This window comes from Actinia tenebrosa, unplaced genomic scaffold (assembly GCF_029948245.1).
Source record: "Actinia tenebrosa isolate PJP-AT-01 unplaced genomic scaffold, QUT_ActTen_1.0 PGA_scaffold9__36_contigs__length_13948895, whole genome shotgun sequence".
Classification (NCBI taxonomy): Eukaryota; Metazoa; Cnidaria; class Anthozoa; order Actiniaria; family Actiniidae; genus Actinia; species Actinia tenebrosa.
The window spans coordinates 10052677-10064756 of NW_028292586.1; the positions used below are offsets into that span (position 1 = coordinate 10052677).

The 12080-nt window shown below is 39.6% G+C and overlaps 2 protein-coding genes across 2 annotated transcripts; both read right to left on the reverse strand.

The window, feature by feature from the left end:
* Window positions 1–805: 805 nt before the first annotated feature.
* Window positions 806–8579, reverse strand: LOC116308242 (ral guanine nucleotide dissociation stimulator-like 1). Its single transcript, XM_089024864.1, has 11 exons — window positions 8491–8579; window positions 5585–5683; window positions 5214–5317; window positions 5065–5149; window positions 4749–4838; window positions 4503–4592; window positions 4374–4406; window positions 4138–4259; window positions 3224–3289; window positions 1714–1833; window positions 806–938 (listed from the first exon to the last, which is right to left on the reverse strand). Exons 1-10 carry the CDS (start codon window positions 8554–8556, stop codon window positions 1731–1733), a joined length of 858 nt encoding a protein of 285 aa, XP_088880990.1. The 5' UTR covers window positions 8557–8579; the 3' UTR covers window positions 806–938; window positions 1714–1730.
* A 12-nt stretch (window positions 8580–8591) lies between these two features.
* On the reverse strand, window positions 8592–11662 carry LOC148904780 (uncharacterized). The gene has a single exon (XM_089024862.1). It carries the CDS (start codon window positions 10578–10580, stop codon window positions 8592–8594), a length of 1989 nt encoding a protein of 662 aa, XP_088880988.1. The 5' UTR covers window positions 10581–11662.
* Window positions 11663–12080: the final 418 nt, after the last annotated feature.

The window sequence follows — 12080 nt, forward strand, 5'->3', positions numbered from 1 at the left end:
GTCTTGTTTTCATCATTACGAAGGAAGCCTTTCCAATCAGATGGAATGCGTGTAGACATAAGAGCCTTTCGCCGCTGTCCAGAACCTCTTTTCTGTCGTGTTGCTTTCTTTAAGGAATCATCACGGTATACATCCCAAACTACATCGACTCTTTTGACCTTTTCCACTTGCTTGAGAATAAATGGTGCAAAGACATCATTAAAATATTCTTCAAAGTTTTGTGCTGTTCCAGGAGATAGCATCTCGCAATCACTGCTCCATCAAAGATTGCAGCATCAATGATGGGATTGGTAGACTACATGGTAGGAATGACTTGCGTTAAGCATTTAACCAAGCTTGCTTTTTGCCCACCTCTTAGTAGACCCATATTGGCGATTGAAGGTGGCCATGCCTGATTTTCATGCTTGAAAAATTCTTCAAGGTTGCCGTCTCGATTCTGACAGGATATGTAAAGTCGTGAGAACAGGGCACAATCCTGTTTCAAAGATCCAATCTTCTCTTTCTCTATTGACGGACCCTTCTTGGATGGAGTACTAAATGTAGCAAGGTTGTTTTTCTTTATCACATCTGCCACTGTTGCACTTCTCTCGATAAATCTTTCTTTGACAAAGGCATTGAATTGCCCTTCTCCGATCGTCAAAACGTTCTTAACGGTTTGAATAACACTTCCATCCATGACATCCCTTGAGTGCAAAGCTATCAACTCGGGACCCTCCTCGGCAAATGGGTTGTTAAATTCCTCAAAGGCTGAAATGACTTGAAGCACATCTTGAGTAAAGGCACTTTGAACTCCAGGTCTTTGCTCGTGATGTTGGCGGTTCTGATCATCCTCAACAGCTTCAAATTCTCCAATCATTCGCGCTACCTCTGGGCCCGCAATCATACACCTACGTAAAGCTGACAGATCTTGTGTCAACCCAACGGCTCCTCCTTCTCTTCTACGCATGCAGTCGAAAACATACAATTATCAAAAACAGTTGCTGGAGACCGAAATGAACTGTGGGTCATTAATATTCTTTATAGAAGATAATATAGGTAAGTTGTAGTGCTTGGGAACGAGGTTATTCCGGGCGAAAGCCCTTGGAATTAAATTCGTGGGTTCGAATCCCAGCGAGGTCGGAAATTAATTTTTCCGAATTTAATTCCAAGGGCTTTCGCCCGGAATAACCTCGTTCCCAAGCACTACAACTTACCTATATTATCTTCTACTATTTCATTAGTGCCACGCGGTCCACATACTCTAATATTCTTTATACATAAATATACCACTTGGGGAGCAGAAACAAATGTTGACATTTGGTATCCATGTTGGTAATCTAATTTTTACAAATGTAATAAACCGGTATTGAACCATAGTTCTTTTCGGTATTGCCATCGCCGTCCGACTTTTGCCATTGCCTCCGACAACGGGCTCTTTTCGAAATAAGTATATAACTGAGAAACGAGAGCCGAATAGACCGTTTTCTCAAGGTTGCGGTGTGCGCATCCAACTTGACGGGCCATAAAACTGAAAAACGCCAATTCAGTAAAATTGAGAAGACAGTTTTATATTTAAAGAGGAAAATAATCGATTTTATGAATTCTTATCGAAAAACATTTCATAGCAATGCAGTTCCTTAAATTTGAATGCGCACGTAACTTTGAGAAAACGGTGTATAAGAGATCATCCCAGTGATGTGTAATTGGCCGTGTGTGAAAAGCACTGTTACTCACATTTCTCTGATGTCTTATTAATACCGGTGGTTCTCGGTTGACTTGGATTCTTGCCGGTGTAACACGTTCCTGTCGGACGAAATGGACAGTGACGCAAGATCTGGATCGCTTTGATTCCTCCTGTTGAACATCAAACAGGAATTTTAAGTACTGTTTAATAAACGAGCAGGAGTGTTTTATCAGGTTTAAAAACACGAGGCGTAGAGAGTGGTTATAGACATGAAAAACACGATCTGCAAGTTTATTGAATTGCTTCAAAGACTTAGGAATGATTTGCAAACCTTTGGTCGAATTAGAGTGAGTATACGAACATGGACTTTTATTTAACAGAACAAAAACAAGTTTTCCGTGTTTGATACTCTGATCAAAACATGCGGGATGTTGGGAGAACACAAGAGGAGCGTAGGAAACCACGACGTGTAGCCGATGGTTTCCAGCTTCTCGAGTGTTCTCCCAACATCCCAAGTGTTTTGATCAGAGTATCAAACACGGAAAACTGTTTTTGATTTGTTTTATATAATAACAAACGCACGAAAAGATCGAAAAAAAGCAAATTTAAGTGAATTCTCCCTACGTGCCGTCTTTTTCAAACTGACCAATGAGTGCGCGCGATAGATTAAAATCTGACAGTTGCAATACTTGCACGCGCTAAAATGACGACAGCGCGTTTTGATACTCTCATCAAACATGGTTTTTCGACCAATTATATCGCGCGTAGTATCCCAATTATTTTATAAATTTACATAACTTTATCCATGACAATTATCTAAGTTCCTATTAAAGCTATCATGGAAGGGGTAAGCACAACAGAGCTTGGCTCCAAATTAAGTGCAACCTAACAAAAATTTGAATTATAATAACAACAACAAAATACGACTAATTGTTAATCAAGACCTTCTCCCCTAGCTATCCCCCTTAAAGCGAGCACCAGAGACAAAACAAACATCAGAAATGAAAAGAGCACCTCGTTATTAGTAACAGGGCCAACTATTAGGAAAAAATGGCATTTAATCTGAAATCAAATATCTTATAAGCATTTGTATAAAAAAAGTATTGGAAGGCAAGCTTTGCCATCCAGCACATTTTCCCATACAAATCCTTGAAACTATCTTTTTTTTTATTAATGTCATTTCCCCTCTTTTGCTTATTATGAGCGGATATTTCGCCTCCCTACTAATGTCGAGGTGCTCTTTGAATTTTTTTAGCTCATTTTCACACAGCTACTCGTTTTAGGGGTAGGTCACGTGACCTGTTAGTACAAGTCGTCTGTTTTCCTTATTTTCCTTGACTAATATGTGATAATGTGAACAAAAGAATACAATAAAATATGGAGAAGTTGAAAGAAAATGCAGCTATGAAGTAAGACGGAACTTTATATTATTTTACTGTACAAACATAGTGTGGAATTTCAGATGACACCAGCCAATGCATATTACTACTAGCCACTGCTAGCTTGGCTGGCACTTTGACTGGATGATCAGTTCAAGTCATTGTTTTACTTATGGCTCACCTTAATGAAAGTCTAACTGGTCTTTTTTTCGTAGAATCTTTTTCTATATCACACGAGATTTTGAAGCTAAAGAAACGGAAAACATGAACTATATAACTTTTCTTATTTCCCTTGATCAAAGACAAAGAAAATGTCCACAAAAGAGTAGAATATATAAAAATCAATCGTTGATTGGTTGGTTAGTTGGTGGGTTGAATTGGGTTGGTTTGAGATTACTTGAGTTAAAGCGCGGCTAGGGTAGTGGGGTGGGGTGGGAGGGGTGGGGTGGTGTGGGTAGGTGTGTGTGGGGTAGGTGTGATGTGGTGTGGTGTGGTTAGGTGTGATGTGGTGTGGTGTGTGTTAGGTGTGGTGTGGGTGTAGGTGTGATGTTGGTGTGGGTTGTGGTGTGGTTAGGTGTGGTGTGGTTATGTGTGATTGTGTGTGTGGTGTGGTTAGGTGTGATGTGGTGGTGTGTGGGGTGGTGTGGTGTGGTGGTGTGTGGGGTGGGAGTCGGGTTGGTGTGGTGTGGTGTGGTTATGTGTGATGTGGTGGTGTGTGGGGGTGAGTGTGGTGTAGGTGGTGTGTGGGGTGGGTCGGGGTGGTGTGGTGTGGTTCGGGTGTGCTGTGGTGTAGGTGTGGCTGTGGTTGTGGTTTGGTGTAGGTGTGGTGGTGTGGGGTGGTGTGGTGTGGTGTGGTGTGGTGTGGTGTGGTGTGGTGTGGTGTGGTGTGGTGTGGTGTGGTGTGGTGTGCTGTGCTGTGGGCTGGGTCGGTGTGGTGTGGCGTAGCGTCGACTGGAATAGAGTGAGGTGGGTAGGGGTGTGGTGAGGAGTAGACTGGAATGGAGTGAGGTGGGTAGGGAGGGGGGTAGGTGGAGTAGAGTGGAGTAAATTGGGTTGGGTTGGCTTTCCCAACTCATTTTTGTTTTGAAAAATTACTTTTCTGCTTCAGAAAACGTCATGAGTGAGTCAAACGTATGCCTGAAATTTCCATTAGGTACAATGTTGTAATTTTTTGCGGCTTCTTGCAGAAGTTTGATCTGTGCAATGACTTCGAATTCCTGCAGGGAAATACAATAATAAAAGTAAAGTCATCTAGCATGAGTCATCTAGCATGAGCTCAAACAATTCCCTGAATATATGTCAAGTATGCACAGCTTGATTATGCCGCTCACCTTTCGTCTTTTCTCAAAATTAATCAATCCATCCTATAAAAAAAACAAATCCATTCAGCAACAATGAAAGATATTTCCACATCTTCACAGAACACACGGCGACCATAGACATAAAACAGTCAATTATACCTCTGTGTAATCTGGATATAATGTGTCAATCATTGTCAGATCTGTTAAAAATGTTCCTAGATACGGTACTGTTCCTTGCATAACGGAGTCCTATAAAAGGAAGAGCGAACAATAGTCACTACACAAAACAAAGATGGGGAAAAAACAAAGAGAAAAGGAAGGAAGGAAGGAAGGAAGAGGAAAACAGAAAAAAGTATTGACATGATAATATGCTCCTATCATGATAATATAATATTGCCGCCTTACTGAGTTTAGAAACCGCGATCGTCGTTTCTTCAGGCTGTTCGGTCTTTTTATTCCAGACGTTTCTGATTCTGGTCTTTTAGCTGTCCCTTCCTGCAACCATAATAAAAAACCTGGTTCGAACACACAGCATGCTAGAATTGACATAGCTGAATGTATGATAACAAGCCTCCCGAATCACTTATTAAATGAGCATTGCTATTAGCACACGTATTCTTGCAGGGGGACGTTCCTGGTTCATGTCCAACAACAAAGGATGTTGGACCCAGTATTTTTGTAGAATTTTATAATTATCGACTTCTATTGATCATTTCCATACCTTCATCAAAAGCTCTCTGCTCATTTTTTGATTCTTTTCCTCTGAAAAAATCGACGAGAGCTCAGAAAATAAAAGCTGTTTTTCCCTAAAATTATAAGAAAAAGTGGTTAGTGACATTCCATGTTGCTCTAGTTAGTTATATCTGTTACCTTGGGACTTGCATCCAAGATTTTTTTAGCCTATGTATTGAGGCAGACTGGAGCCCAGAAATAATAGCCCTCAGAGACGAAAAGTTCTTGATATCTCGACATTCCTATAAAAATATGTGTCAATTGATATAAATATTTTATAAAAGATACATTTTACGTTTAATTAAGTGTTGCTAATTTTATTTCAAAGAGTAGTTTTTTTTTTTGAAAGCTTATTTTGCAAACAGTGATTAAAGGCAGAAACTTAGATCCTAGATGCCCAAACCTCCCATACCATATATGGAGTGAGCTTTCTCTACTCCAACTTCGACACTAACATAAAGCTCTTGAGGTGTTTTGACTATAAGCTGGTCTTTACATTACCGACCTACCTTTTGATATACTTCATTTTTAGTTGCATCATCTAACCAGGTCAGCGAGTTAACATTGTCTTTAAAAGCTTGAACATCTTCATTCACAAATTCTCTTGCCTTTGTACATAAAATACATAAGATATAAAGTACTGCCTAAAAGCGTGATTAGCATTGACATGGAAAAACCTTTATAACTCCAAGAAGCTGCATTCAAACTATGAAATTTTTTGGTGTCGTTTCAATAGCAATACCACACGTAGAATCAACGCTGAGAATATTGTCAGAATAGAAAACTATTATTGAGAGAAATTAATTTATTAGAGTCAGTTTCTAAAGGTTGGGGTAAATTGTATCCAAACTGCTAACCAAGCGTTTTTTAACTGAAGATAAACCATCACTAGTAACAGTTTCCCTTCATGGACATCGTAGACCAACGATAGAAACTGGCTCCAAAAAGACCAAGGTGATTATCAATATCCGATCACTTAGGACGGACCAGTAATGGGGTATTTGAACAAAACAATTGGAATATATCAGGAGATGCTACTTTTGCTGCTGGGTGTCGATTCTGACCATAAAACTGCATGTCCACAGCATTACATATGCCCCACCCCAGCGTTCCTTCGTTGAAGGTTTACGACAACAACCTCTTGCACAAAAACTGTGTGTCATTTAGATGATGTCAATTTAACATACAATCATCTATCATTGATAATGGTATAGCTTTCAATTAATCCCATATAGATAACTGTCTAATTATTGAACTTTCAGTTAGCCCAAAATTGATAAATTTCCTTAACTACATTTAATGGGAATTCGAAGATAATTCAATGATTTTTTGCAACTTAACACATTTTATCGACCTTAAACATTCTATGGGGTTTTTATGGTCAGAGTGCGGTCACGTGACCTCTGACGTAAAAAATATCGTTTTTTAAAATGGACCAATAAGGAAAACAGGACTATTAACTGTTTTTATCATGTTCCACTCGTCTTAATGTGCTCTAACTAAAACTGCCCTAATCGCTGGACCACCACTCGTGGATAAGGAGAAGTAAGCAAAAATATGTGGTCACGTGACCTGTTTTACGAAATATCTCCCTATATAGGAGATGTAGTCCAGTTGTTAGGGCAGATTTGTAGAAAGCTCAATTGGTGAACAAAAAATCAGCAAAATAATTTTCGTTTCCTCTTATACCCATTGGCCCATTTTGAAAAAGGTAAATTGTGACGTCACAGGTCACGTGACACTCCTCTTATCACAAAATGTGTCACAAAATGTTAAGGTTGATAAATTACATCATATGGCTAAAGAACGTTTACAATGCCTAAAGTAAGCTCGTAAACCCCCTCCTTTCCTTGTCATTTAGTTTTTAAAACAAATTATTCTGGTAGTCAAAAAGGATAAAGCCTTTCAGAAACTGCCGGAAAGTGAATAAGAAAGAAACCGATCGAACGTAAGTCCGTGTGTACAAGGTCCTTTGCCAGAGAAAGAAAGCAAACGAAACTGCAGGGTTTTTTGTTCCGTGAACCTTTCGTTATGTTTTGTTTTGGAAGCCAACACAACTACTTAAAGAGATCAAGCACTTTAACAAAAGTATTCACCTTATGCTTAAAATTACTTAAAATCCTTCACCAAGAAAAACATCGCGTGTATCACTGAGATTTGAGTATCTTGTTTTACTATAATCAGGGGCGGATCCAGGAATTCGTTAGGGAGGTGTCCCAAATGACGAAATGTATACAGCTATTTATAACAAATACCAGTATTGCCCCAAAAAAGCATAAGAGTAATTACGTCATTAGGGGTGTCCCATGCACAGCAGGACACCCCCCGGATCCGCCCCTGATGATTCTTGTGCTACTCCGCGAGGTCGGTTCACGTGAAGGTCTAACAAAAGTTCCGGTTCGCCGGGGTAACACCACAGAAAGCCCAATGTCTGTAGTTATGCATCCCTCCTCATTAGTATGTAACTGAAACAGGGCTGAAAAACTTGTGCACATGCGTCAAATTACCCAACATGGTCGCTTGAAAACTTCGCATCAAACATGAAAATAGAGCTAATCACTAGTGTTGCAATGTTTACCCAATTCAGCGTGACAAACCTTTTAATATTCAGAAGTATTCCATGAGAATAGGGAATGCATTCCAATGAGCTTCAAGACAATAGTTAACCAATCCTCTAGAGATTTGTCACGCTGAATTGGGTGAACATGATTGTCACACTAGTGATTAGGTCTATTGGCTGAGGTTTGCGAGGAAGAGCATTTTAGCAAAAACTTTAGAAAAGTTCTACATATCATAAAAATAAACCTTAACCATCAATTAATAGATTAAAATACAAATTTTTCTCAACTTTCAAAAAATGGGCTTAACATTTGGACTTTTATAGCTGATGTTGAGATTTTCTAAACCATAGACATTTTTTATAAGTAGCAGGTGAGCCCGCAATTTCAGCTAAACCGCTGACTCGTTTTTCAGCCCTGTTTGTAACTGATACATAGATACATAGCTTGAGCTCCCTTTGATGACGCAATTCCGCGTGACTGCGTCTTTCTGTTTTAGTAGTATACGTTACATATGTAATAATAATCAAACTTTGACTGTCTCTGATGTGAAAAGCTTATGTACAGTGGAAAAAAGCCACCATTTCCACGTTAAACGATTAAAACGAGCTCGTTCATCGTCATATGTTTCTCACCGGGAAACATTCATTATTTACAGGGTGGGTTACCAAAGGTCTAATAGGTCTGGTAAAATTGAGAGTTATGTCGGGGGTTAACGTTTCAAGTGAAATAATCTATTTTATTTGAGTAGGAGTCATCAAATCGTAAAGCAAATGGACCCTCTTTTACCCCTTGTAAATAATGAACTTTCCGTCGCTCAGTATTTTTATGACAATAAAAAGAAGTGGGACACGCACCTGGAAGCATTGCAGCCATCTGAAGGTGTACTCAGCATTATACAGTATATCATGGAAGCATAACATGTTCACAAAATTCAGGATTGATACAAAAAGATAAGCTATAGTCTTGCATTAGGCGATTCCATTCCCGCTGTCCCGCTGTCCCGCTGTCCCAGAAGTAACGGGGTTCTTTCAGTACTTGGACCATCACTTTCAGAGCTGTTTATACTTTGCACTCTCGGATTAACATCAGCCTGTACGACCAGCAAGTTTTTCTCTCTACTACCATTACCTTCGCTTGTTTTTTTACTTTTGATGTTAGAATGGACCGGTTTGGGTATGGGACACTCCGCCAAACTGGGTTGATCGTGTTTATTAATGTTTGTCGTAGGAGCTTGACCACGAGAAGCTTTCGAAGATGGTTGTTCCTCATCATGATTCATCGTTATCCCGTTGTCAGAATTGTCATCATCACTTTGATTCAAGAAATCTTTTACGATTTTCTCAACACGGCAAGCGTTTTCCACTTCCCACAAATGCCGGCAGGAACTCCCTTCGCCAAATACCTCGACCATTTTAGGCACAAGTCCAGTCAGAAAGACGGCCAGTGCTTTAGTTGACTCATCTAAATTGGATCTTCCGTAAATCAGAATTGACGAAAAGGTCAAACACAGGAACAAAATAATGATAGTTAGTTTTAGGATCATATTGGTGTACACAACACTCCTTGGTAAAATCCTATCTATAACATGCTGAAAAAGTTCAGAGGAAATTCTTGGCACCCCTTCCTCGTCAAATGTCAACGCTTTCCTTCCATTGGGCTGTTTTTCTTGATGCTTTTTACACTTTTTGAACGTTTGTTCAAGTAGAATTTGGTATCTACTTTTCACAGAGCTCAGACAGTTCCAAGAGTAGTACACAAAAACAGCAAAAACTGCAATGCGTGGAAAATAGTAATCTTTGCTGGCAACAAGCCCCATCCAAACATACACAATCAAGTTTGTAAATAACAGCAATGAGCTTTCGAATATTACTCCAAATGCCAAAACTAAACAGAAAAAAAGAAGCACAACAATAGCTGCAACAACAATGGCAGCAACACAAAGAGAAAAAATAATAACATAATAAAAACATATATGAACATCACCAGAACTTCTGTCATCACACTCAAAAATCCATAAGTAATAATAAGAAGCATGATAGACTAAGGAGCGCATCATTTTGCCTAATGGTGATACATACGCGATATAAGAAATGGAAATGAATACAATTACAACCGGGGAAAGCAACATCAGAACAAAGCTGCCAAGGAGAGCAGCAAGCCTTGAAAAGAATGACCTTTCACTATCTGTTGCTTTTCCAAATAGGGACTTTAGCCAACAGAAAAAGTCTTTGATCCAAAGGAATGGTTCCAACCAATTTATCTTAATATCTTTTTCTTTCTCGAGAAGAGACTGTAATGACTCTGATGAACACTTCAGGTTTTCAGTTCGTGGAAGAAAAGAAGCCAATAAGACTACACCATAATAGACTAAGATCACAAACAAGAAAGAAACACTTCTATTTTTAGAAAAAACCCATAGTTTTTTAACATATTCGTTAAACATCTTAGGTATGTCGTAGGTTTTGGTGTAGTATTGGAGGCCTAAGTCAATATAATACAACGTCGGCAGGGCGAAAACAATAAGGAGTTTTCTTATCACGTTTACACAGTAATATTTAGTTGAATAATGTCGAAGTGCTTGAACGATAGAGATTATAAAATGGTAAAGAGGATTGTGGACTTGACTGTTGGCATACAAGGTTTCCGAGTTCTTTTTATCCGGGACAACATTGGAAAGAGCGGGAAAACACAAGAGAGCGATGAAAGCTGCAATTGCTACCGCTGTGAAAATGATAGCCATTTCCGGGCCAAGAACAGCAGGAATGTCACATTCAACTTCTTGTGTTTCAACCTTTCCTTTGCAGCAGTCATTAACGGCGTAACATAGCACGCCGCTTTCTTTAGTTACGTTACCCAGAAAGGCTCTGGCCAAATTCGCTGTTATACAACTGTGGCTCATGTTCCGCAAGCAATTGATCGGCTCGACCTCTACCGTGACTGTCATATGATGTATAATTCTTGATAAAGTCGTTAAAGAATAAACATTAAAGCCCAAATCCAAGGACAAGAATGATGCTTCGATGCTATCAACCCAAACCAAGTTCAGAGGGTTTAAAATATCAGATTTATCTGAAGGCTCAAGCGATAAATTGTAACCAGAAAAATGTACAAACAATACTTGCGTCGAAAGAGAAGGAGTCAAATTTGTCAACAGACGAACGGGGAACACTAACTGCACACTTATTCTGACAAGCAGGCTCCAGTGGTGTTGGAAATTCTTTCCCTCTATTATATCGTAGAATTGTTTGGATGAAAGGGAGATACCCGACACTCACTACTGCTACTATGGCAAAGATATTGAGATAATGAATAATAATAACTGAAATTCTTGTTGTTTGTTTCGTATATCGTGCCATTCTCAATCGGAGTTGTTCGCGGAGTTGATCTTAAACGCAATACATCCAGACTAACTCAGTCTTTCCTCAAAATACGACCACCAACTTCAGTCTTGGTAAGGCTGAGTTCCCTTACGAAAATGAATACACGCCTAAATTACCGACAGTATATGAGGCTGTAGCTGACCTTTCTTACTTCCCAGGAGCATCCAGTTTACTTCTCAGAACAGAAACGACATCTAACCTTTAATAAATCCGGGCTTTGTAAATGTAAGCTTGAACCAATTTCAGTGGGTATAACTTTGATCAGACTGAACAGCTTATCCAATGTTATTCAGTGGCAACCTCGAGTCCCCTCTTTCGTGTCTCGCCGAGATAGCACATAAGCAGGCACATGCTTAGTCTCCTACGCAGCCGCTATTAGTGTCGTCACGCAACGCTTCACTCTCTCTAAAAAGTCACTGCCAATTAGTGACAGTCGTGACAGTGACTTTTTTACTAATGGTCAGGCTTCCTTTCTCTGTCGAGGTCTTCTACAGTAAATGAATGTGGTTTGCTTGATAAATCACTTTTTCCGTAAGATTTATGGAAAAATCCGATTTTTTCGTCTACCATTTTTCGTATTTCTCAGTGTCGTTATTCAGCTAGAGCCGAATTTTACCACTATCGAGCCATACAACAGACTCTTACATTAACTGTATTATACTGGCACAAAAGCCAAGCTTGGGCTCCCCGTAGTCACATTATCGGCCCCTCCCCTTCCCTTCAAGAGCTTGGCTACGCACGCTACAACACCAGCAACAGACAATAACAACAGCTACACTCAGCCAACAACAACAACAACAACAACAACAACAACATGAACTGCATCAAAACTACTAACAACACCCTGAACAACAACCACAGCAATAACATCACCACCACAACCATAACACAACAATATTATTTTGGTTCGAAGGAGTCATTAGCCTCCTTTGCAGACGTTTTAAGGGTCGTCACGCAACGCTTACCTAAGAACGTCTACGTAGGAGGCTACGATATGCCGACTTTTTGATGTACCGTAGCTTCTTTCCCCCTGATCCCTTTTATTGGTTCGGCGTTTCGGGGAT